General features: G+C 52.5%; 4 protein-coding genes across 10 annotated transcripts; 2 read left to right on the top strand and 2 right to left on the bottom strand.

Moving 5' to 3' along the window:
* Nucleotides 1–2,210: 2,210 nt before the first annotated feature.
* Nucleotides 2,211–7,437, top strand: LY6G5C (lymphocyte antigen 6 family member G5C). The gene is made up of 3 exons (XM_082411596.1): nucleotides 2,211–3,558; nucleotides 4,636–4,803; nucleotides 6,906–7,437. Exons 1-3 carry the CDS (start codon nucleotides 3,456–3,458, stop codon nucleotides 7,067–7,069), a joined length of 435 nt encoding a protein of 144 aa, XP_082267722.1. The 5' UTR covers nucleotides 2,211–3,455; the 3' UTR covers nucleotides 7,070–7,437.
* Nucleotides 7,438–9,482: 2,045 nt separating this feature from the next.
* On the bottom strand, nucleotides 9,483–11,606 carry LY6G5B (lymphocyte antigen 6 family member G5B). Of its 2 annotated transcripts, XM_082411591.1 has the most exons (4): nucleotides 11,175–11,606; nucleotides 10,846–10,881; nucleotides 10,579–10,707; nucleotides 9,483–10,293 (listed from the first exon to the last, which is right to left on the bottom strand). In XM_082411591.1, exons 2-4 carry the CDS (start codon nucleotides 10,868–10,870, stop codon nucleotides 9,890–9,892), a joined length of 558 nt encoding a protein of 185 aa, XP_082267717.1. In that variant the 5' UTR covers nucleotides 10,871–10,881; nucleotides 11,175–11,606; the 3' UTR covers nucleotides 9,483–9,889. The 2 variants fall into 2 exon arrangements, with proteins under 2 accessions (XP_082267717.1, XP_082267716.1); XM_082411590.1 differs by having other exon boundaries at nucleotides 10,846–11,606.
* A 142-nt stretch (nucleotides 11,607–11,748) lies between these two features.
* Nucleotides 11,749–16,330, bottom strand: CSNK2B (casein kinase 2 beta). 5 transcript variants are annotated; one of them, XM_082411584.1, is made up of 7 exons: nucleotides 16,192–16,330; nucleotides 14,997–15,079; nucleotides 14,164–14,266; nucleotides 13,492–13,637; nucleotides 12,967–13,042; nucleotides 12,630–12,819; nucleotides 11,749–11,978 (listed from the first exon to the last, which is right to left on the bottom strand). In XM_082411584.1, exons 2-7 carry the CDS (start codon nucleotides 15,066–15,068, stop codon nucleotides 11,888–11,890), a joined length of 678 nt encoding a protein of 225 aa, XP_082267710.1. In that variant the 5' UTR covers nucleotides 15,069–15,079; nucleotides 16,192–16,330; the 3' UTR covers nucleotides 11,749–11,887. The 5 variants fall into 5 exon arrangements, with proteins under 5 accessions (XP_082267710.1, XP_082267713.1, XP_082267709.1 ...); XM_082411587.1 differs by lacking the exon at nucleotides 16,192–16,330 and adding an exon at nucleotides 15,661–15,815 and having other exon boundaries at nucleotides 13,492–13,607; XM_082411583.1 differs by lacking the exon at nucleotides 16,192–16,330 and adding an exon at nucleotides 15,661–15,791.
* A 594-nt stretch (nucleotides 16,331–16,924) lies between these two features.
* On the top strand, nucleotides 16,925–19,420 carry GPANK1 (G-patch domain and ankyrin repeats 1). 2 transcript variants are annotated; one of them, XM_082411555.1, is made up of 3 exons: nucleotides 16,925–17,064; nucleotides 17,336–18,040; nucleotides 18,794–19,420. In XM_082411555.1, exons 2-3 carry the CDS (start codon nucleotides 17,442–17,444, stop codon nucleotides 19,236–19,238), a joined length of 1,044 nt encoding a protein of 347 aa, XP_082267681.1. In that variant the 5' UTR covers nucleotides 16,925–17,064; nucleotides 17,336–17,441; the 3' UTR covers nucleotides 19,239–19,420. The 2 variants fall into 2 exon arrangements, with proteins under 2 accessions (XP_082267681.1, XP_082267682.1); XM_082411556.1 differs by having other exon boundaries at nucleotides 16,927–17,064; nucleotides 17,339–18,040.
* Nucleotides 19,421–20,440: the final 1,020 nt, after the last annotated feature.

Here is a 20,440-nt window from a genome sequence, read left to right as displayed (position 1 = left end):
ATACCGAGTCTCCACTGAAAGGAATGATCTGAGACTTGTCAGTTGACATGATGCCTCCTATTTGGGGTTAGAAGAGAAGAGGTGACCACAGCTCCAGAATGCTCCACCTTTAGCAAATACTGAAGAGCTGATACTGGCACCCCTCTCCTCTGTCCTGCCCTAGGGAGCAAACAGGGTGGGAAGTGTGGAGCGTGAAGCTGTGGGGCCAGCTGCATGATTCTGAACCTTGCCTTCCAGAGCCATCAGGACAGTTAGCCCCCTGGAAACCAAGTCTTTGTTCAGCTAAGGGAACCTCCTTAAATGCAAACACGGGGTGCCCCACATCTCACACCCTAGACACAAAGGACTCCCTCTTCCTGGCCATGGCCATTAGGGACTCTGTTGACCTGCCTCTACAACCACATCTCCCTCCCCCTTCTCCCTGCACATACTATAGAGAACAGTGGATGCCATGAGGGGTGCTTGGATACCTGAAGTGGGTGGGGAGAAGTGAGGCTCAACATTTGAATTCTGGACCACGCCACCAAGGAGTCTCAGTCTACCCCCTCAGATTACTCCCTATCTGATAAGGCTCACAGCAGCTGTGTTTTCAGAACCACCCCCACCCCAGGGTGGGACCAGCTCCCCATCCACTCCTCACCCTATTTATCAGGGTTCTAGCAGTCTCGGGAGAAGACCAGCTGAGATGCAGATACCACATCCGCTGAGGCTCTGGCTCTTGCTGTAGTGGGCACCAGGTGAGGCCTGGACACTCAGGCATCCCAGAGTTGCTAGGCAAACTGGGAGAGAGGATGGAGGCTGGGGAAAAGGAGAGCTAGCAACTGGACAGGAAACCTGGGAAGAAGAGGTGGGCCCCGGGCTGGGCCACCCTTTATCTTGCCATGTCTCACTGGCCCAGGCTCCACCCTGCGCTGCTCCCAGTGTGAGGTGCTGGAGTCGGCTCTGAACTGAGTGTCTGGGTTGAGGGTTTGCTCCATGTCCCCGGGAGGGGCATGTGTTTCCCGCACTGTCACAAGTGAATGAGGGCCCCGAGGGTGAAAGGCTCCAGAGAGTGGGGGGCCCAGGAGTCGGGGATAGCCAGGTCCCTATCCATCCATCCATCCAGTCACCAAGCCTTCCCAGCTCCCTCAAGAGCCCAGTCATTCATTTTTTCATTCATTTCTATTCTGATTAAAGATCCCCTCTGTAGTTCCTCTCCAGACCGCTCTGTCGCGGCCACTCCCCTAACAGAACCTGGCTTTCGCCCGGCCCAATCATCCATAGCTCCGCCCCTCGTTCACCCCGATTCTTTCCTCTAATTGCAGCGTTCTGTCCTAAGGCCCGACCTGCTTTGTTTGGCAATTTGGCTGCTTACCCTCAGGTATCCCTTGTCCGGGGGGAGGGGCCCTCAGCGTGGATTTCTCCAGCCGCTGTTGTCACCATGACGACTATTACAAAGCCCCGCCTCTTCACCCCAGGAAAGCCTCCAAGGAGCCCGTCACCATGACAACGAACTCTAGCGGCTCTGCGCGCGCAGAAGCCGCGCCCTGCCTCGTGGACAGGGGAGGAGCGAAACGAAACAAGGGCGGGATTAATGACCCTAAGGCCACTCCCTCTCTGAAGAAGGCCCAGCCCAGCTCCGAAATAACCACTCGCCTGTTCGCACTTGCTACGCCCTGGGCCACTGATTGCCGTAGCTCCACCGCAAGTCCTCCCGGACCTCTCAGGGCGACCCCGTAAGGGAGGCCAGCCTCAGCCACCCATAACGCCCTTGGCCTTTTCGTTGCGCTTATATTCGAGAGAGGGAGTCAAAGGGCGCTGTGAAATTCCCTTCTGCCTCTCCTTTGCTCTCTTTGCTTCAAAAGCAGCCCCCGCTGTCTAATTGTTTTCGTCTATCACTTTGTCACTCATTCAACCAACATTTATATCGGTCCCAGGTGCTCCTCCCCAGTTCTCCATTACTCTTGACTTTTCTCTAAAATAATTCTCTTATTTTTATCATCCCAAGGCTCTTGGGGTGCGCGCAGTGGCGTGTGTTTTCCTCTCGTATTTCTTCTTTCGCGTCCGCCTTTCTTGGCGTGTCTCCGTCAGTTTCGTCCCATCTTCCGCATCAGCACCCCGAGACCGGATGATTCTTGGATAGCGTTGGGACCACCGCGGGGAACCCTCGGGCAGGACCCGGCCCCAAATCTTCAGACTGGAAGTTGGAGCAGGTGGTGGGTTCCTGGAAGCCGAGGACTTCCCCTAGCCCACCGACCCTTAAAGCAAAAAACCTGTGTCTCTCACAGAGAGACGGACCTGGCGAGATGCAGACGGAGCAGGCATGGTGGGCCCAGCAGGCCCCCGGCGGGGGAAGTGGATGGAGCGCCTGGAGCCAGTCCGCGGCCGCTCATTGGTTGCTGTGTGGTCTCCAGAATCCGGGTGTGGGGAGGGATGTTAGCACCACAGTGCCACGTTCCGGGGAAGCCGCCTAGTGCTCTGGGTGTCTGACAGGGCCGGATGCCTGAGTCCCGACGCCGGGCGCGCCCTCCCCAGCCGCCCGGCCGAGAGCTGAGCTTGGGCTGGGGGCCGCCCTCGCGTCATCCCAAAATCTCTGAGGTGCAGCCAGGCGCGGAGAGCGAGCACACAGCGCCGGAGCCTGTGGGCGCCGGAGATCAGACCCACCGACCTGCAGCTGAGCTGAGGCGGGGCCGGAAAAGGGGGGCGTAGGGAAAGGCTCTGACTTCCCGGAACCCACAGGGGGCACTGGGCTGAGTACGGTCATTAGCGACTCAGGTGTCCTCGCTTTTGGATTTCTGACACGTTTTTCTCATCTTGAAAAATGGTGTCACAATCACCCCCTTTTGCAAGCCTATCCCCCTTCCCTCACCTCACATTCAGTCTAAGTCCAAATGGGTCCAGTCTTTCTTCTAAATGCAGCTCAGATTCATTCACTTCGCGGCTTCCCTCTCTTCTGCTAGACCAGGCCGCCATCTTGTGACTGGGCTTAGGAATAGCTTCCTAAGTAGTTTTCTGGCCTCAGAGATCTTTTACAAACAGAAATTGATCTCGTTACTGCTCTGATGAAACCCCTTGGGTCAGTAGTTTCCACTGCCCAAGTTCTCCCCGGAAGCACTCTGCCCGCGTTCCCCGCCCCTCCCCCCTTCATTGTCCGTTGACTTGTCTCCGGTACTAGATTGTGTACTCTGTGAGGGTAGGGACTTTGTGCAATATTGTATCCCCAACACCTGATGCAGTGATGTAATGAATGCCTGTTGAATTAATATGAAAGAAGTTTCCTCTCTCATTCCCCTGTTGCTGGGTCCTTGTCCCCAAGCCAGTATGTTAGACCCCAGAATGGCCGTGGGTGAGGACACTCTGTCCTTCTGGCTGTTCAGGCACTGATTTCCACCCCAAAAGGATGTTGCCTCTCCCCTTCGTCTTCGCCAACTTCTCTTCCACCAATATAAGGCCAAACTGGAGGCTGGTGGGCAGTCATGCTTGTTATGGCAGGCCCTGCAGGTAGCCGGAATCCGGGCCCCCCTCAAGCCCTGTACATGGTCCTCTTAATAATGCTGGTCGTGATGAGCTTGGCGTTTGGTAAGTGGCTCTAAGGGGTCAGAAGGGTCTCCTATCCTGCTGGATAGGGAAACCCTGGATAGGTGTCTGGTACATCTGCCAAGGAGATTCAGATAAACCCAGGCAGGAGGAAAGATGGGATGGGTGGGCTTGGTGGGATAATGCCTGGGGACTGATAATGTACTGATGTTCACTCTGAGGGAGATTTCTGGTGATTACCCCAGGGCTGTCTCACTCAACAGCAGTGACCTGAATGGAGATACTAAAGGGAACCTCTTAGAATCTGAGGACAATACAGAATAGGGAGGGTTGGGAGAACATGCCAGATGACAGCCTCAGGATCCACAGCGTAGAACAAGGCTGAATCCAGCCTGATAACCTCACTTGGCTGCAAAGCACCATCGACACAGAAACAAGATCCAAAGTGTTTGCTAAGCATCTGCCTTACACCAAGTGCTCTGCTGGGTCTGGGGACTCATTAACATGTGGTCTGGGCCTGGGATCAGAGGAGGAAGGAGATGAATATGCATGCAGTTGGGGAAGGCTTTGGTGGACAAAGTTTAATATGAGTCTGTTCAGTGAGAGAACCACCAAACAAAGAATGTGGCCTTGGGCTGCTTGAAGTCTCCTGTCTACACAAAGCTGAGATTCTTCCTGTCCTGTGATGATGCACTCTGATGTTTTCACTTCTGAACATTATAGATTAAGAAAGCATATTCAAAAGAGTCTGGGGGTTGGGTGGGGACAGTGAAACCAAGTCACAGAGGAAGAACTGTCCTAACAGGGCTGCCAAAAGTTGGAATGGGCTGCCTTGGCCTAACCTTTAAAGTTAGAGGCTTGTAGAGTGCTGGGCACGTTAGCCCCTTAAATATATGAATAAATGAATAAATGAATGAGTTCCTCATTTCAGGAGGTAAAAGAACAGAGAATGGAGATTTTTAATGAGAACTAAAGCTTCTGATGTTAGATTAAGCCAGATGGTTCATTAAAGAATTGGTGATTTTATGGTTTTCTGAGATGGGGAGGTAGGAGGGAACAGTGGGATTGGCCAGTCTGGGAATTAGGTGGGTTTGGGGTCAGTGCTTCTCTGTATTCTAGGTGAGTTTGAGCATTATGATCAAGAACCCCTTCATCAGATTCATTTAAACAAATACCTAAGCTGCTACCGATGCCTCTTGGAGACCAAGGAGTTGGGATGCCTTCTAGGATCTGACATCTGCCTCACCCCGAAGGGCAGCAGCTGCATGACACTGCTCATAAAGAACAGTAAGCTGCCTTCTCCCTTTCGTCGTGGGCCCAGCCCATTCCCAAACTGAGTCTCTACCAGCCTTCTAAGCTGCACCCTAATTCTGGTTCCCACAACTCTAAGACACTGTTCCACCACTCTCTCTCTTTCCTTTCCTTTAGAGCCACTCCCCATCTCCACTTCTACTCCCCTCCCCTTCTCGGCTAACCCTCCTCATAGCACCCAGCCTTGTAGGGGACCCTGGAGATCACCAAATCTACTGGCCTTTCTTCAGGCTGCCTTCTCCCCATCTGTCAGCAGTAGTTCCTGCCAGCACCACTCTTCTCCTACATCTTCCACTGCTTCTTTCCAGTCTCCTTCACTGAGTCTTGCCTTTAACTGAGTCTTCACTAAGTCTTGACCCTTAACAGTTCACGTTCCCCAAAGTTTGGTCCTTAGCTCTCCTCCTCTTTACTCTCCCAGAGGATTTTATCTGCTTCCTTGGCTTCACCCAGCAGGCACATACTGCATCCTCCTAAAACTGAATGTTAGGCCAAACTGTAATGTCAAATTGCCCTCTGGATATCTCCACCTCATTTTCAACTTGCTGGAAATTGACTACATTCCCTGTTCCTCAAGCCTGCTCTTCCACCTGATCCCGCACCTTTTTCAATAATAAACACATAACACAGACTATGTACCCGGCACTGTTCTAAGCACTTACAACCCTCCAAGGTAGGCATTGTTATCCCCATTTTACAGATGTGGAAACAGAGGTGCAGAGAGGTCAGTACCTTGCACAAATCTTCTAGAGGCTGAGCCACAGTTTGTGGTGGTTCCAGAGATGGTGCTCTTGACAACTGCTGTACAAAGCTGCCTTCATTCAAATCCTTTCATTATACTTTTTAAAACAGCTGATGCATAGATGTGGTTCCACATCAGAGTATTCAAGAAAAGTCTCCCTCCCACTCCTGGCCCAATTCACCCAGCTCTCAGGCATGAATAACATAAAACCATTTTTTAAATTGCCTTTATTATCCTTTCTGTGATCTTTTGTGCACATCCCACCGTATACAAATATGCTGTTTACTCCTTTTCACCTCTTTTTTTCCTCCACAAACAGTACCATACTACTGTAAGCACTGTTCTGCACTTGTTTTTTAAACTTAACAGTTATGGGAACTTGATGTTTCCGTATCAGTTTGTAACCAGCTTCCTTGTCCTGCTGCATGGTATTCCACGGCATGGGCATGTCAGAGTTGATTTATCCATCCCCCTACTGATGGACCTTTAGGTTGCTTCTAAGTTTTCACTCTCTCAAGCAGGGCAGCAGTGAACATCCCCGTACATGGGCACAAAGATTTCCCCGCTCTCATATATACAATAGCAGCAGAGATATCCTCTTCTACTTTTCTTAATGTAAATTTATTTATATTTTATTTATTTATTTTCGGCTGTGTTGGGTCTTTGTTGCTGCGCGAGGGCTTTCTCTAGTTGCTGCGAGCGGGGGCTACTCTTCGTAGCGAGGCGTGGGCTTCTCATTGCAGTGGCTTCTCTTGTTGCGGAGCATGGGCTCTAGGGTGTGCCGGCTTCAACAGTTGTGGCTCGTGGTCTCCAGAGCACAGGCTCAGCAGTTGTGGTGCAGCGCACGGGCTTTGTTGCTCCATGGCATGTGGGATCTTCCTGGACCAGGGATCGAACCCATGTCCCCTGCATTGGCAGGCGGATTCTTAACCACTGTGCCACCAGGGAAGTCCCTCATCTTCTCTTACTTTTGATCCACAAAATAAACGACAAACACCTCCTGTCTGCAATCTGACCTCCAATACATCTCCCAACTTTTTCTTACATGGTCCCGCCTGAAGTGCTGGTTCTCCTCACTTTGCTCCACAAGTCCCAATTCACCCCATTCCAACTGTCACTGTATCTCAAATGGCTCTTTCCCACCAACCTTCCCTGGGAAACTTCCACAGAGTTCATGGCTGGTGACTCCCTGGCACTCCCTGGCCTGTCCAGTTCCAGAAATTGTTGCATTTTGGGGGTCCAGGGCAGTGATGGCAAGTCCATGTGGGGTGAGGGGATGGGAGGGTGAGGGGCTTTACCTGGGAACTCTGTGTCACTGATTGCTGCCGTCCCTCCCCAGACAGTGGTTCGGAGATCATGGTGAGTGACTGCCGCAGCAAGGAGCAGATGAGTGATTGCTCGTACACCCACACTTCTCCAGTGCTGGGCTTCTGGATATTCTCTCGATGCTGCTTCCGGAATTTCTGCAATAACCCTCAGAACAGAATAAAATATGGTCCTTAGAACTTCTGTAGAGACCTCTGGAGTAAAAACCTGCCAATTTCCAGCCATCCTCCTGATTTCCACCTGGGGGCAGCCAGAACAACGTCCGGCCCCACCCACCAGCCCTCCCTGCCGCCCTCAGCGGCAGTTACTGGACCCCAGTCCTATCTGCCTCTTGGTTGACGCCCCTCAACACCCCTATTCCCACTCTGCCCCTTCCCCAGGCTCCCTCTCCAGAATTCTCTGGAGTTTTCCTTCCAGTCCTCAGTCTGACATCTTTCCTCCTGTCTGTTCCCGCCTCAAGGATGCCCCTTTACCCTGCTTTGCTTCTTTTCCCACCACAGTCCTCTCTTGTCCCAAGTCCCCAGCTGTTCCTCCAAAATAAATAGATGTACCAACTGTTTGATTTGTCTCTCTCTTCTGGTGGATGTGGAGGCTGAGGGAGGTGGTACTGCCTGAGTGCCCCATCAGGGGCAAGTAAGTGGCTCCCATTTCTGCAGAGCTCTGCTCCTGCCCTGCCCCACTGTCTCTGATTCAGCTCTCAGCACAAAGAGGTGAAGAGGAACTGCAAGCCCTCCTATGTTGAGACCAGAAGGGTAGTGGGCATCCTCAGAAGTGCTGTCAGACCCAGAGCTGGATGGGGACTGGTAGGGAGGTTCATGGGGGTGTGTTGGTAGGAGTGGAGGTGTAAAAGAACCAGTCCCAGGGAGCAGAGGGTGGGGAAGGAGCTCTGTGAAGAGATGCAAGGCCTAGTGACCTCTCTGATTCCAGGCTTAACTTCCCTTTTCAAGGACCATGGTAAGTTACTCAATTTCGGGCCTTGGGTTTCTCACCCTCTGAGGCTGTCTTCCAGTTTGACTTGCTGGAGCTGTGTATACCTGGGCCTTTGACTTACGCTGAAGTCAGAGGTCATGGGGTAAAGGGCGGCAAGAGAGGGACACAGTGGCTTGTACTTCTCTTTGTACCTCCAACTGCTTCCTGACCTAGAAACAAATGTTGGTTTCTCCCACCAGAGCACAAGCTGTTAAAGGGGCCACAAAAATCTGTTAACATACATGCAAAATGTTGTGTAGGAAGTGTATGCTGTGTGATGTCGTTTCTATCAAGCACACAGACAAAATTCAGGACAGTGGCTACCCCTGTATTTTAGGAGAGTCTAGGAGGGTGCATGAAGGCAGCTTTGGGTGCTGATAAAGGCCTTTATGCTAACTCAGGGAGTGGTAACACAGGTGTGTAGTTTACAAAAACCCACCTTATGGTGCGCAAACATCTGTATGGCCAAAAAGGTTTAAAACTAAATAGACCAAAATCTGTGTTTATGTTTGCCTCTAAGGCATGTCTATTTTTGAGCCCATTAACTTCTGTGTGCACACATTGACATTCTCTCAATCCTGAGGCACTATCCCTACTTGACAGGTGACCAAAGTTCGGCACAGAGACCAACTTACTCAAGTGGCAGAGGAGCTGGGACTGGGCCTCCCAGCCACAGAGCTGCACTACTTTTCAGAAAAAGGTTTCATAATCCCAGCGCTGGGTTGTGAGATTCGGAAGGGTGGACACCTGGCTGTACTCATCTGCAAGTCTCGGTGCTTAATACTGGGCCTGGCTCCGAGCAGTGTGTCCAGTGTTTATTGAACATACGGGGAAGGTTGCTTTCTGCATACTTGCAGTTTTTCTAAATATTAAAATGAAAGACCCTACTACTGCAGCCCCACCTGTGTGCTCTCTGTACTCTCCCACCCCCTCCACCTAGGCCCTCACAGAGGGGGTCCTGGGTCCCAGGATCCTGAAAAGAACTGAGAATAGGCAGGAACGCAGGTGCCTCAGCTCCAGGTAACTCTGAGATGCAGACCTGTGCCCTTTGGTTTGCTCTTGAGTATTCGTGGTTGAGTGTCTCCTCCTTTCTTATGTGGAAAAACCTGACATCACCCGGGTTTAACTTTCTAGGTTTTGTAGGGTATGTTTAAGGCTGGCAGGAGTCACAATCCTCATACTTTGATCTCTAGCTGAGCAGAGGGTGGGATGGATGTGGGCTCTTCGCAGCAGGCCATGAGGAACCACAAAGGCCAAGTGGAGTGGGCAGGGCTCTGCAATGCTGTTTGAACCCCACGCCCAGTTAACTTTCTTTAACCTGTTTACACCTGCCCACACCTGAGCCTGACCCCATAAACAATGTGACACAGACTTAGCCCAGTTTGTTTATTGTGGAGGGAAACTGGGGAATGTGGAGCAGAGGACAGATCCTCTCCTCTCCCTGGGAATCTGTGCAAGTGGGTGTCAGGACTCAGGGATGTGGAGCGGGGCTGTGGAAGCCAAAGATGGGGACAAGAGATGAGAGAAGGCAGCAGGAGACCAGGCGGGAGTGAGGGTGGTGGAGACAGTGAGGTAGGAACACCAGAGTGCCCAGTCAGGAAATCTGCACAAAGTCCACCTCTCACCCTTCTTGATGCAAGTTCAGTCTGGCACAAGGTTTGAGAGACAGGTGTAGGAGTGGAAATAGCCAGATTGAGAGGGGATCAGGAAGATGGGGGGTGGGGGGGGATGATCCCACTCAGATGATGGGAAAGGGATGAGGAAACCACTGTGCCTTTCCCAGGTCAGCCTAGGCAGAATTCACATTTGAGATTATTTTCTAGGTGGACGAAGGGCACTGGGTGCAGCGCCAACTGCTTTTTGGGGAGGAAACTAAACCAAACCCATATAGACGATGAAAGTACAAAGGAAAGGAAGACTGAGAACTCACAGACCAGAGAGTGTGAGTGTTCTGAGAGGGCAGTACATGATGCTGGGGTGTCAGGGGAGAGACGCTGGACCAGAGTGAAATCTGGGAAGGGTAAGACATCACAGCCTAGACCAGGGAAGAACCAAAAGTCCTGAATTGTTGAGGAACCAGTATATGCGGCGCAGGTCAGCAATGGACAAACTCAGATTCAGGGGCAGGACAGCCAGGGGGTCCAGGCCTTCAGAAGGCTCCTTCCCAGCATGGAAGCTGGGTAGGGGCAGTGAGAGGTTCAGGGCTTGGTAGAACCACTGGATCTGGGACTCAGACAGGGGCAGGGCCAGGGACCCCTCAGGGGGCTCAGGGAGGGAGCTCTGGAGCTGGGGGCTGTACCAGGAGTTGCAGTAATCATACTGGCAGCACTGGGCGTAGTACCAGTACTCTGAGAGGTAGGTGGGGCGTTTTTCTTGGCACTGGTAAGACTTGTGCTGTCCACAGCCTCGGATTAAGAAGCGAACCTTGGTATCTGGAAGAGAGGGGACAGCTAACAACCCTTGCTGCCTCCCCTAGTCCCCAAACCTGGCACCCCTTTCACAGACTCTGCGATCCCTCACCCAGACCCAATTCCTATCCCAGACTCCTTCAGAAAGGGCCAGAAAAATTAGTTTAACTGGCTCCACAGAACCCCAGACCCCTCCCCTTCCAGGATCCTCCATCTCCTTAGACCTCAGGCCCCAAGCAGCCTTCATCTACAAGAGGAGACCAAGCCATGGCTGCCCTACCAGTAGCCCCTTCCTGGGACTTGACTCACTATGAAAGATGCTGATCACCATGCACGGGGATGAGCTGCTGATAGTGCACTTCTCCGAGCCTGAAACGCATCCTATAGTAGGATCTTCTAAGAGGCAGAGGTGGCAGGTCCGGACTTCAGGAACAGGAGCTGGGGAGGTGGAAGACAGGAGGAATGGCCGTGTCGGCTCACTCCAAGTTCCCTGCCCTGCAGGGAGCCCGCTCATCCAGAGCCACCCCCTCCCTGGACTCAGTCACCCCTCCTTCCCTGCCCCCGTGTCCCACTTACCCTTTCCCACTGTGAAGCCCATCATGACCAGCACACCTACAAACATATGGGCCTTCATCACGGAATTCTGGGGAGAGGGGAAGTCCCTCAGGGGTGCTCTGAAACCCCACCTTCCTGTGACCATGCTCCTTGAGCCTGAACTGCAGGGTGGTTTTGACAGGCAGAGTCTGGGCAGGAGCTACTGCAGGTACAGAGCTATATTCCTGCCTGGGGGAGGAAGCTATTAACTTGGCAGGAGGGACGTGTCCTCACCCACCAGGTCTGGTTCCTGAATGTGGGAGCAGTAGCCCAGACAGGGGCAATACCTGGGCCCCAGTCCAGCAGCCTACCTTTGTCCTGTGCGCCTTTCAAGGGTCCATGGATGTTTCCTTCTCTGGTACCATTTGCTATCCTTCCCACACAATAGAGTCAGTCCCTATTGTTCTGGGAGAAACCTTAGCCAGGAGCCCAGTGACCCCCATCCTTCTGAGATGGGCATGTCTCAGCTCCCCAGCAGGGGGCAGGCAGACACCACAAAACAGCAATTCTGGACCCTGCCCCCTCCTCTCCCCACCCCTTACAGTTCTCTTTATTTTGGGACCACTTTCCCTGTAAAACCCAAACTGTTGTTGATTACATTCCCTAGAGTATAAGCAGACAACCATAGGTGACCCAAAAAGAATAAATATTTCTCTAGTCTCTGAAATCTGATTTTTCTGAGTCTTTTCCTTGTGATCTTTGCACATCCCCACACCCAATTCTAGAACTCTGCTTTACTACTAAAAACATCACCCAAATCCACTGGGCACAAATCTGTGCTGGATTTCAAGCTGAGGGGGGTGGGCGGGGCCAGGAGAGCTCCTGGGGTCCAGCACACCACTACCCTCCCTTCTCCAACCCCAAGCACCAGCAAATCAGCCCACGGCCTTTTCTTCCACTTTATTTCATATTCCCACCACAATAATGACTCCTTTAATTTAAACTAAAAACCATTGAGGGTTCCTGAAAGGGTGGCAGCAAAGGAATGAAAGTGTCAAAGACTGGGGACAGGTGGGGTGGGGAATCAGCGAATCGTCTTGACTGGACTCTTGAAGTTGCTGGCCGCTTGGAGCTGCAGCTGGTAGGCCATCGGATGGATCTTGAAACCGTAGAGTCTGGGTCAGGGCAGAGGTCAGAGAGGCAGCAGCGTGAGTCCCATCCTGGCCCTGCCTGTGGCCAGCATTCCTGCCTCCCCACCCCAGCTCCTTCATAAGCCTGCTCAGTACTTAAGGGCAGTGGTTCCCAAACTTCTTCTCTCAAAAATTTTTGGAAATTTATTTTAAATATCCATTAAAACTCAAATTCTAGAACGTACACATGTGTACACACGCACAAGCACACACATCAGTACTTGTTTTATATAAAGCTGAACTCTCCTTCTCTACACAAGAGTAAAAATGATACTCCAGGAAGATAAACCACACTTGAACCGTGGCTCTGAGGATTTCCTGGCAGAAGGTTGAACACCCAAGATGGCAACAAGGATAGCTATTGTTTAAATGTTGCTTCAAGTGACAAACGTTATTTTAAGCGATTCGTACATTTAAAAATACACTGTCAGGCATGTCACTATCCCCACTTTATGGATAACGGAACTGAGGCATAGATGATCACACAACTTTCCCAAGGTCACTCAGCAGGGAAAAGCCCTGGCTTTGGGAGAAGTAAGTCTCAAGAAAGGACCATGCCCTGTCCTTGTCCTCCTTCTTTCTGGGGGATCCCGGCCCTTTCCTTTGACCCTTGGTGACTCTGTCCCTGCTCCCCACCTGGGCACAAACTGGTTGGCGGGCCTCTTGGGCCGGTACTCAGGGTGCACCATGAAGAGCATGTGAGGGAAACCGGTGCCGAAGTAGGCGCCATCCGTGTGGTGGTGCCTCGATGACTTGGGTGTGTACACGTCCATGCACTTGGGGCAGTAGAGCTTCACCATGGCCTCACCTGGGATGTCCGAAAGGCCTGGGAGACAGCCAGACTCAGCAGGCCAGGTAACCCAAGCCTGCCCAACCTCCCTCCTGGACTCAGGCCCCAACTTGCTGAGCCCCAACTCCTTCCCAGTGGACCTGCCATTTTATGTGGCCCTTCTTTCCCTTTTCCAACACTCACCGATGGGAAGCATTGGCTGGTTTTCACAGTACACACGGGGACAGTAGCCAAAGTCTCCCTGCTGGTACTTTTCCAACTGCAGTGAATAAAATGGAAGGGGTTGCTGGATAGGTATGAAGAAAAGAGGCAACCCCCTCCTCAGCCCAACCCACATCACTCTGTCCCCAAATCCTCCTGTCTCTGGCTGCCCAGAGGCCCCTTTTCTGGCTCAGATGGGCCCTCAAGACTCCTCTGCTTCCCTTCCTCCAGTTAGGCAGGCTGCAGACCATCAGAGCCATTCGCTGCTTATTCCCTGAGGAAGAAGCAGTCTAAAATTTCCTGCCCAAGGTCACATCTCCCTCCCTGAAAACACCCCCTTTAGCACAACCCTCAACCAGGTTTTAACCCCTAAGCCTAGGTTCTGAGGTTTTTTTCCCTCTTCTCAGCTAGATTCCTTGACAAGGTTGAAACAAGTGACTTCCTGCTGCAGGGAACTGTTTCTCTTGTTGCCTCCGAAGGAGCCAAGTGGGAGTAGAGAGGCCTCACCATCTGGGCGATGCCACGGTTGGTGAGGATATAGCGGGCGTGGATCAATCCATAGAGCATTTCAGCTGCCTGCTCAATCAGGTCACTCTGGTTGGGGTTGTCTTCCAGCTCCTCATCTGAAACATGGCCCCAACCAAATGCAACCACTTGTCTTACAGCTATTTTAGGTGCCCTGCCCACCCCCAGGGGCTGCTAGCTACTCAGTTAGCCCAGCATCCAACTCTGAGCCTCACCCCACCCATGGCCTGGGCATTTGACCCAGAAACCTGGGCCTCTGACCCTTCCACCAACCCAAGGCAGATCTGCCTTCTTTCCATCCCTCTCAGCCTCTACTCCCTTCTCTCCCTCGATACATAAATGCAAAGACGTCACCACAGAAGATAAAACTCTAGCCTAGAAGGTGCAAGACAGGGAAAACAGGCAGAAAATAAGACTCATGGAAAAACGGGCATTATGGAATAGTGCTAAGTTAACAGAATCAGAATATGGAAACAAGCGGTGTAAGTCACAAAACTAAGCATGAGTGAGGTAGGGAATCAAAATGAAGTAGAGGACTTTGGGTTAAGGGAGTCAGAGAACCAAAAGGGAATTTAGAAATTCAAGAAGCAGATAAACAGGATTTGAAAAGGAAAAAAAGCATACACACACAAAACAACCCTGAGGGTGTCTCACCAGGCTCCAGGTCCAAGATCATGTCTAAAGCTTGTCGATAGTGAGGCACCTGCTCATTGAGTCCAGTGAGATTGAATTTGTCCTGGATATAATCTTCATCCACCTGTCAGGACATGAAGTCAAAAGGAAACCCATAGCAGAATCCTCAGCTTTGACCTGGGCAAGTTGCTCGAACTGGTGCCTTAACCTCAAAACAACTGCTTCTATTCCCTTTGTTCTGCACTCCCAACTCAGCAGAAGTACTTGAGTCTCTCTCCCCAGCTCCCATATACTGCCCACCCATAAAAGCTTTGGGTTTGCTTTTCCAAGGATAAACAGGTACAGCAAACCCCGTCTTAGAGAGACATTCCTTTCATGATCCTTGTCCCTATTCCCGCTTCCCATCTCAGTTTTGGCCTCTCCTTAGGGCCAGCTGGCTCTCTGAGGAAGGTGGAGGCTCAACAGCTTGAATTCTGAAGGCAGTTACAATCCCTTATGTTAACACACAGCTTTGCATGTTACAGGACATTTTAGTAGGAACTATTTTAATTCTAACAGCCACCAAAAATAGGTACTACTAGTACCACTGTGGTAATAAAAAAGAAAATACACAGGTTGACATGTCCAACGTTATACTGCTGGAGAATGGCAGGGCTGACTTGGGGCCCCAGCCTTGCCCCTTCACCACAAGTTAGTGAGGGAGTTACTAAGGAAACTCTTCCTTGATGAGAAAGAGTTTTTATGTAAGCCTGTGAAAGAAATGTATGGAAGCTGAATATATAGGAGAATATTTTATTTAGCCAGATAGCCAGATTATATGTGGAGATGGATAGGGGGGTTTGAGAAGAACTCACTTCACAGAAGAATTCATTGCCACGAAGCCCACAGAACCAGGAAATCCAGGACACCTCCTCTGAGCTGCTCATCTTCACGTCAGCTAGAGAAAGAGAAGTGTAAGGCTAAGCTCTCTCTCCCTGTCTCTGATATCCTTCCTCCTTCCACACTTTGCCCTCCAACCATGGAAGAATTTGGGGCCACCCTTTCTTAAAAGATCCGAACCTGGAGCACGTCTCGGTCCCTTTTCTCTGAGACTAGATAAATTCTTTAGGGTCCCACCACTTGTGAGAAACCGACAGGTCTTGACCCACCAGTCCTACCCACATCCCTGACGCTCCCGAAGGCCAGGCCCCTCTCTCCTCCGTGTCAACTCCGGCAGGGCCCGCGGCTCAGGCTCCCTACCCCCGCAGGTCTCCGCGTGTTCCCGGCCCCATTCCCAACGGTTCCGAAGTTTACCCTTTCCAAACAAGAGCCGGGCCCCTCCTTTTCCCATGGCCTGGGGTGACCCTCAGGTCCCTTTCATGGGAGTCCCCACATCCCGCCTCCACCCTTTTGGCCACCTCTCCCTCCCTCGGTGTCGGACCAGATCACTTCCTTCCCCTCCCCCATATCAAAGCGCAGAGCCCCCATGTGCCGCGCCCAGGGACAGGGGATACGGCGCGGGGACGACCCCAGACTCACCGACTGGACGGGGACTGGGACCGGGGGACAGGGGGGGAAGGGGAGTTTCTGCTTCCAAGGAACCGCGAAGACCGCTGCAACGCAGGGCGCGGACCCGACCGCGGTAGGCGAAGTGGGGTGGGGGGGAGTGGAAATTGGGGAGGGTGGGGAAGAGGGCAACGCGCAAGTGCTTAGCGGCGGGAGCCGCGGTGGACGCCGGGAAATGGAGTCCTCGGTAGGGAGAAACTGGCGAAACTAGGGAAAGCCGAACTACGAATCCCAGGATGACCCGCGCACGACCCTGGTGTCGCGAGGCCCCTGAGGGAGCCGCTCGGGGGCGGGGCGCAGCAAGGGGCTGCCAGGCTCCACCGGAAGCGGAAATAGTATCGCGTTCTGGGCCAGGGAGCCTGGGAAATATAGTCGTGTGATTCCCGGTACCGTGGGGTCGAGAAGGGCGGGGAGAAGAACAAGGCTGCCGGGGTCGTTTCCTGCCGCTCCCCTGACACAGCGAGCCTCAGGCCCCGGTGCGGCTCCGCTTCCCAGGGCACTGACCTCATCCGCTCCAGCCAGCCTGGTCCTTATCGCCTGTCGAGCTCCTTGCCCCAGTCAGTCCGCCAAGGAGACCCCCGAAGGGGCCAGTGCTTCACCCTGGGGTTTGGGCTCCGGAGGCGGGAGGTGAGGCCGGGTTCCGTGCCGAGGGACCTGGGTAGGGTGTACTGGGCTGAACTGAACGGCGACAGAACCAGGACGGCCCCGTGCGCTAACCTGAGGTGGCGCCAGCCATTCTGCTGCTTGTTCCCTTGCACTTTTCCATTTCCTCTTAGGGCTTGAACGGGGCTGCTGCAGGCGCTAAGTGTGACCTTCGAACCCTGGTCAGAGTAATGGTGAGGGGCTCTGAGGCGTTATTTCTTTTCACGGTTTCTGGGCATTCTCCACCTCAGGGCTTTTATTAACCCCGAGAGAAGTTTCCCAGGGACAGAAAATGAGCTCCGAGCGGGGGACCACCTTGAGAGAGGTGAAGGGCATTGTGGGGGCGTTATGTAAAAGCAGCACCCCAACCGACGGATCCTTCTCGGTCCTCGCGCTACCTGGGCACGTGGTGCGTTGCGTGTGTGCTATTGGAACGATTCCAAGGCGGGAAACAGCCTGGCGCCTGCGCGCGCCTGCGCCCTCAAGTAATTGCCCCCCCCCAAGCCACGCATGCGTCTTTGTGCCGTGTGACTCTTTGTCGACTCCTTTGCTTAGAGTAGCGCCATTTTGCAGTACGGAAGCTACAAACCAACACAGACAGGAACCTCTCCCTGAAATCTGCTTCCTGCTTCCGGAGAAGTGTCAAGTCTGTCAAAGTCTTTTTGTTTGGAAAGACGTTACCCGAAATAGGATCGAGGAAGATTTAAAGAGCCAGGCTGATTGTTTTTCTTAACGGTATGTCTTACGCGGTGGTAAAGTAGCCTCAGAGAGCCTATTATTTATTGTTGATGAGGATGGGAGTGGGGGCGGAGCGCAGGACCTCTGGGCAGCTGTCTTACGGAGACTTCTTTGTTAACCTTTACTAAGGGGCATGGTCTGTTACTGTAGGGTTTCCTGTTTTTCCACATGATCTATGGTCCTCAGGCCCTGCAGGGTCCTAGGTTGTGGGGTCACTTTTGGGTTAGGAGGGGATTTTTGACGCTAAGGATACTTTTCCTTCTCCCAGCAGGTGTCTGGAGGTGGCTCTGGTCACTGCAGGACCACCAGTGGCTTGGCTTCCTTGTCTCATCCTCCCCCTGCCTAGTCTCATTTTCCCAGATCTCCCAAAAGCCATGTCCGGGGCCTCCCTCATTAACTTTACCCGAGCCACTGACCCCAGTGATCTCTGGAAAGATGGGCAGTTGCAGTCACAGCCTGAAGAGCTGAAGCCCACCCTGGATGGAGCTGCAGCCCGGGCTTTCTACGAAGCCTTGACTGGGGATGAGAGCAGCACTCGTGAACCCCAGAGGGTTCAGTCTGAGTCTGCCAGGAAGAGAAGAAGAATGATGAGGGAAGCTGCAGCAGGAGTATCAGGAGGACATGGACAAAGGAGATCCCTTGGGGCAGAGGACAAGATGACCCACCGGATACTGAGAGCAGCCCAGGAGGGGGACGTGGCAAAACTAAAAAGACTGTTGGATCCCCATGAGGCAGGGGGAGCTGGGGGGAATATCAACGCTCGAGATGCTTTCTGGTGGACCCCCCTGATGTGTGCTGCCCGAGCAGGCCAGGGGGCAGCTGTGCGCTATCTCCTGGGCCGTGGGGCTGCCTGGGTGGGGGTCTGCGAGCTGGGTGGCAGGGATGCTGCTCAGCTGGCAGAAGAAGCGGGCTTCCCTGAGGTGGCCCGCATGGTCAGAGAGAGCCCCAGAGAGACGAGCAGTCCAGAGAACCGGTGAGGGGAAGCCTTATCTTCCGTTGTGTTCTTTCCTTCCTAGCTACTCCACACCAGAGGCCCCAGAACAGAGCTGGAGGGTTGGTTCTCTCCCCTGTCCTCTAGTGTAGGCTAATAAGGCAGTCTGGTTACTGACATGAGCTCCCTGGGTTTATTTTTTTTTATTTAAAAAATTTATATATTTATTTACTTTTTAGTTTTTATTTTTGTTTTTTATTGAAGCATAGTTCATGTATGATACTATATAAATTACAGGTATACAATATTAGTGATTCACAATTTTTAAAGGTTATAGTCCATTTAAAGTCATTATAAAATGTTTGCTATATTCCTGTGTTTACCCACTCCCTGGGTTTAAATCCTGACTGTACTTACTTGGGCAAGCAACCTAATGTCCATGTGCATCAGTTTCCTCATCTAAGAAATGGGGCAATAAGAGCACCTTTCTCAAAGGGTTGTTAGGATTAAATGGGTTAATATATGTAAAGTGCTAGAACAGTGCTTGTAGCATAGTAAGCACTATACAAACATTAGCTATAGTAATTATTATTATTCCTCCCTCACCCAAGAGCCTTGTGAGGCCTTTTAACCTCTTCTCCCAGCTATTCCCCTTTGGGTCCCTTGTTGCTAAGTGGGGAGGAAGGCAATTTGTTCTCAGCAGAAATACTGGAAGGACCCTGTCCCACCCTGCCACCCACCTCTGAGGCCTAAACCCTTGTGCTGCCCTTAACCCTTTCTCTTTTTTCTCTGCAGGTCCCGATCCCCATCTCCCCAGTACTGTGAGACTTGTGATGCCCACTTCCAAGACTCTAACCACCGTACATCCACTGCTCACCTGCTGTCATTGTCCCAGGATCTCCGGCCCTGCAACCTGCCCCTTGGGGTGCCTACCTCCAGCCCAGGCTTCAAGCTGCTGCTGAGGGGGGGCTGGGAGCCTGGAATGGGGCTGGGACCCCGGGGCGAGGGCCGTGCCAATCCCATCCCCACTGTCCTCAAGAGGGACCAGGAAGGATTAGGCTACAGATCAGCACCCCAACCCCGAGTTACACATTTCCCAGCTCGGGATACACGGGCAGTGGCTGGGAGGGAGAGAGCCCCTAGGGTGACCACACTGAACCGGAAGGAGGAGAGAAGGCAGGAGGAGAAGGACAGGGCCTGGGAGCGGGATCTGAGGACATACATGAACCTTGAGTTCTGACCTTGGCAAGTTCTGACCCTCGTCTGCTGCTGAAGTCTGAACTTGGGCCCCTGACCTAGGCACTTGGGCTTCTACTTCCTGGGGTCTGCCCAGGTTCCAGACCTTCAGGTTTTCATCAGTGGGCTCTGCCTTTGGGAGAAAAGAGGCTGAGAGTTGAGAAATAAATCAAGCTTTTCCCCCTCTTTGGTGTTTTATTCACTTTTCTGGAAGCTGTTGCAGGGAAGCCAAACAGGCTGGGGGCCACATGAAATTCTACCTGAGCCAGAAGAGGCAGCTCTGCTAGGTGGTATGATAGGGTCACTTCCCTGCCAGTCTGGTTCGCTTCTAGTCCCAGCCACTGCCCAGAGTGCCCCACCTATTTTTTTAATCCCTGAACCAGGAATTACCCATCTCTATGCAAGTCTAGCCTCCCCCAGAAGGCATCCCCTGCCCACTCCAGCCAGTTCAATCACTGATTTCACAAAGTTCATATACTATGTGCTAAGAATGGGAGTAATAGACTTTCCCAGTCTTCAGGTTGCTCACAGCTGGAGGAGACAGGATGTGATCAAATACAAGTGATAGAGAAAGGGAAGGCTCAGATGTGATGAGGGTGGGTAGGGTCTTGCAGGAAGAGGCCAGTGTGATAGGAGGGCCTAAGATTATGCAGCCTGTAGGCTATTAGCTGAACTGGGACCAGAACTCTGGCTTCCCAAATATACACTTTAAGCCAAAGTTCTTCATTTTGATACCTGAAAACTCCTGAGGGCAGGAAGCACATCCTATTTGTCTACACTTGTCCTTCCCACACTTCCTCTTCCGCTCCTCCCTTGTGCTGCTCATACTAGGTGCCAGGCACATGAAGCGCTCACTGTCGTCAAATCCAAGAGGTAAAATCCGTGCATGGAGGAGCAAGGAAGGGCTACTCAAGCCCCAAGCCTCCTCTCAGCTTTCTTTTCCGGAAAATCCTTTCATGAAGTCATAAACAAGAAAAGGGGACTAAAGCGGACGGGCGAGTTTAAGAGAACACTGGCGTCACGGGGGCTCTAGACGACGAAAAGGGAAAGCTGGGTTTACATTCAGGCGTTGGGTCCCTGTGATCTTGGCTCTGCGCCCCGCGGTACGGCCCGGTGCGCACTGATGGCGCGCACAAGCAGCGCGGGCGGGGGGCGGTAGTGGATCGGCAGGGTCCGCCCCGCGAGCTTCGGGCTCCGCCTCCGCCT

This window comes from Balaenoptera physalus, assembly GCF_965194825.1.
Source record: "Balaenoptera physalus genome assembly, chromosome: 11".
NCBI lineage: Eukaryota > Metazoa > Chordata > Mammalia > Artiodactyla > Balaenopteridae > Balaenoptera > Balaenoptera physalus.
The sequence above is the reverse complement of the archived record's forward strand: the minus strand, read 5'-3'. Positions and strand labels throughout refer to the sequence as shown.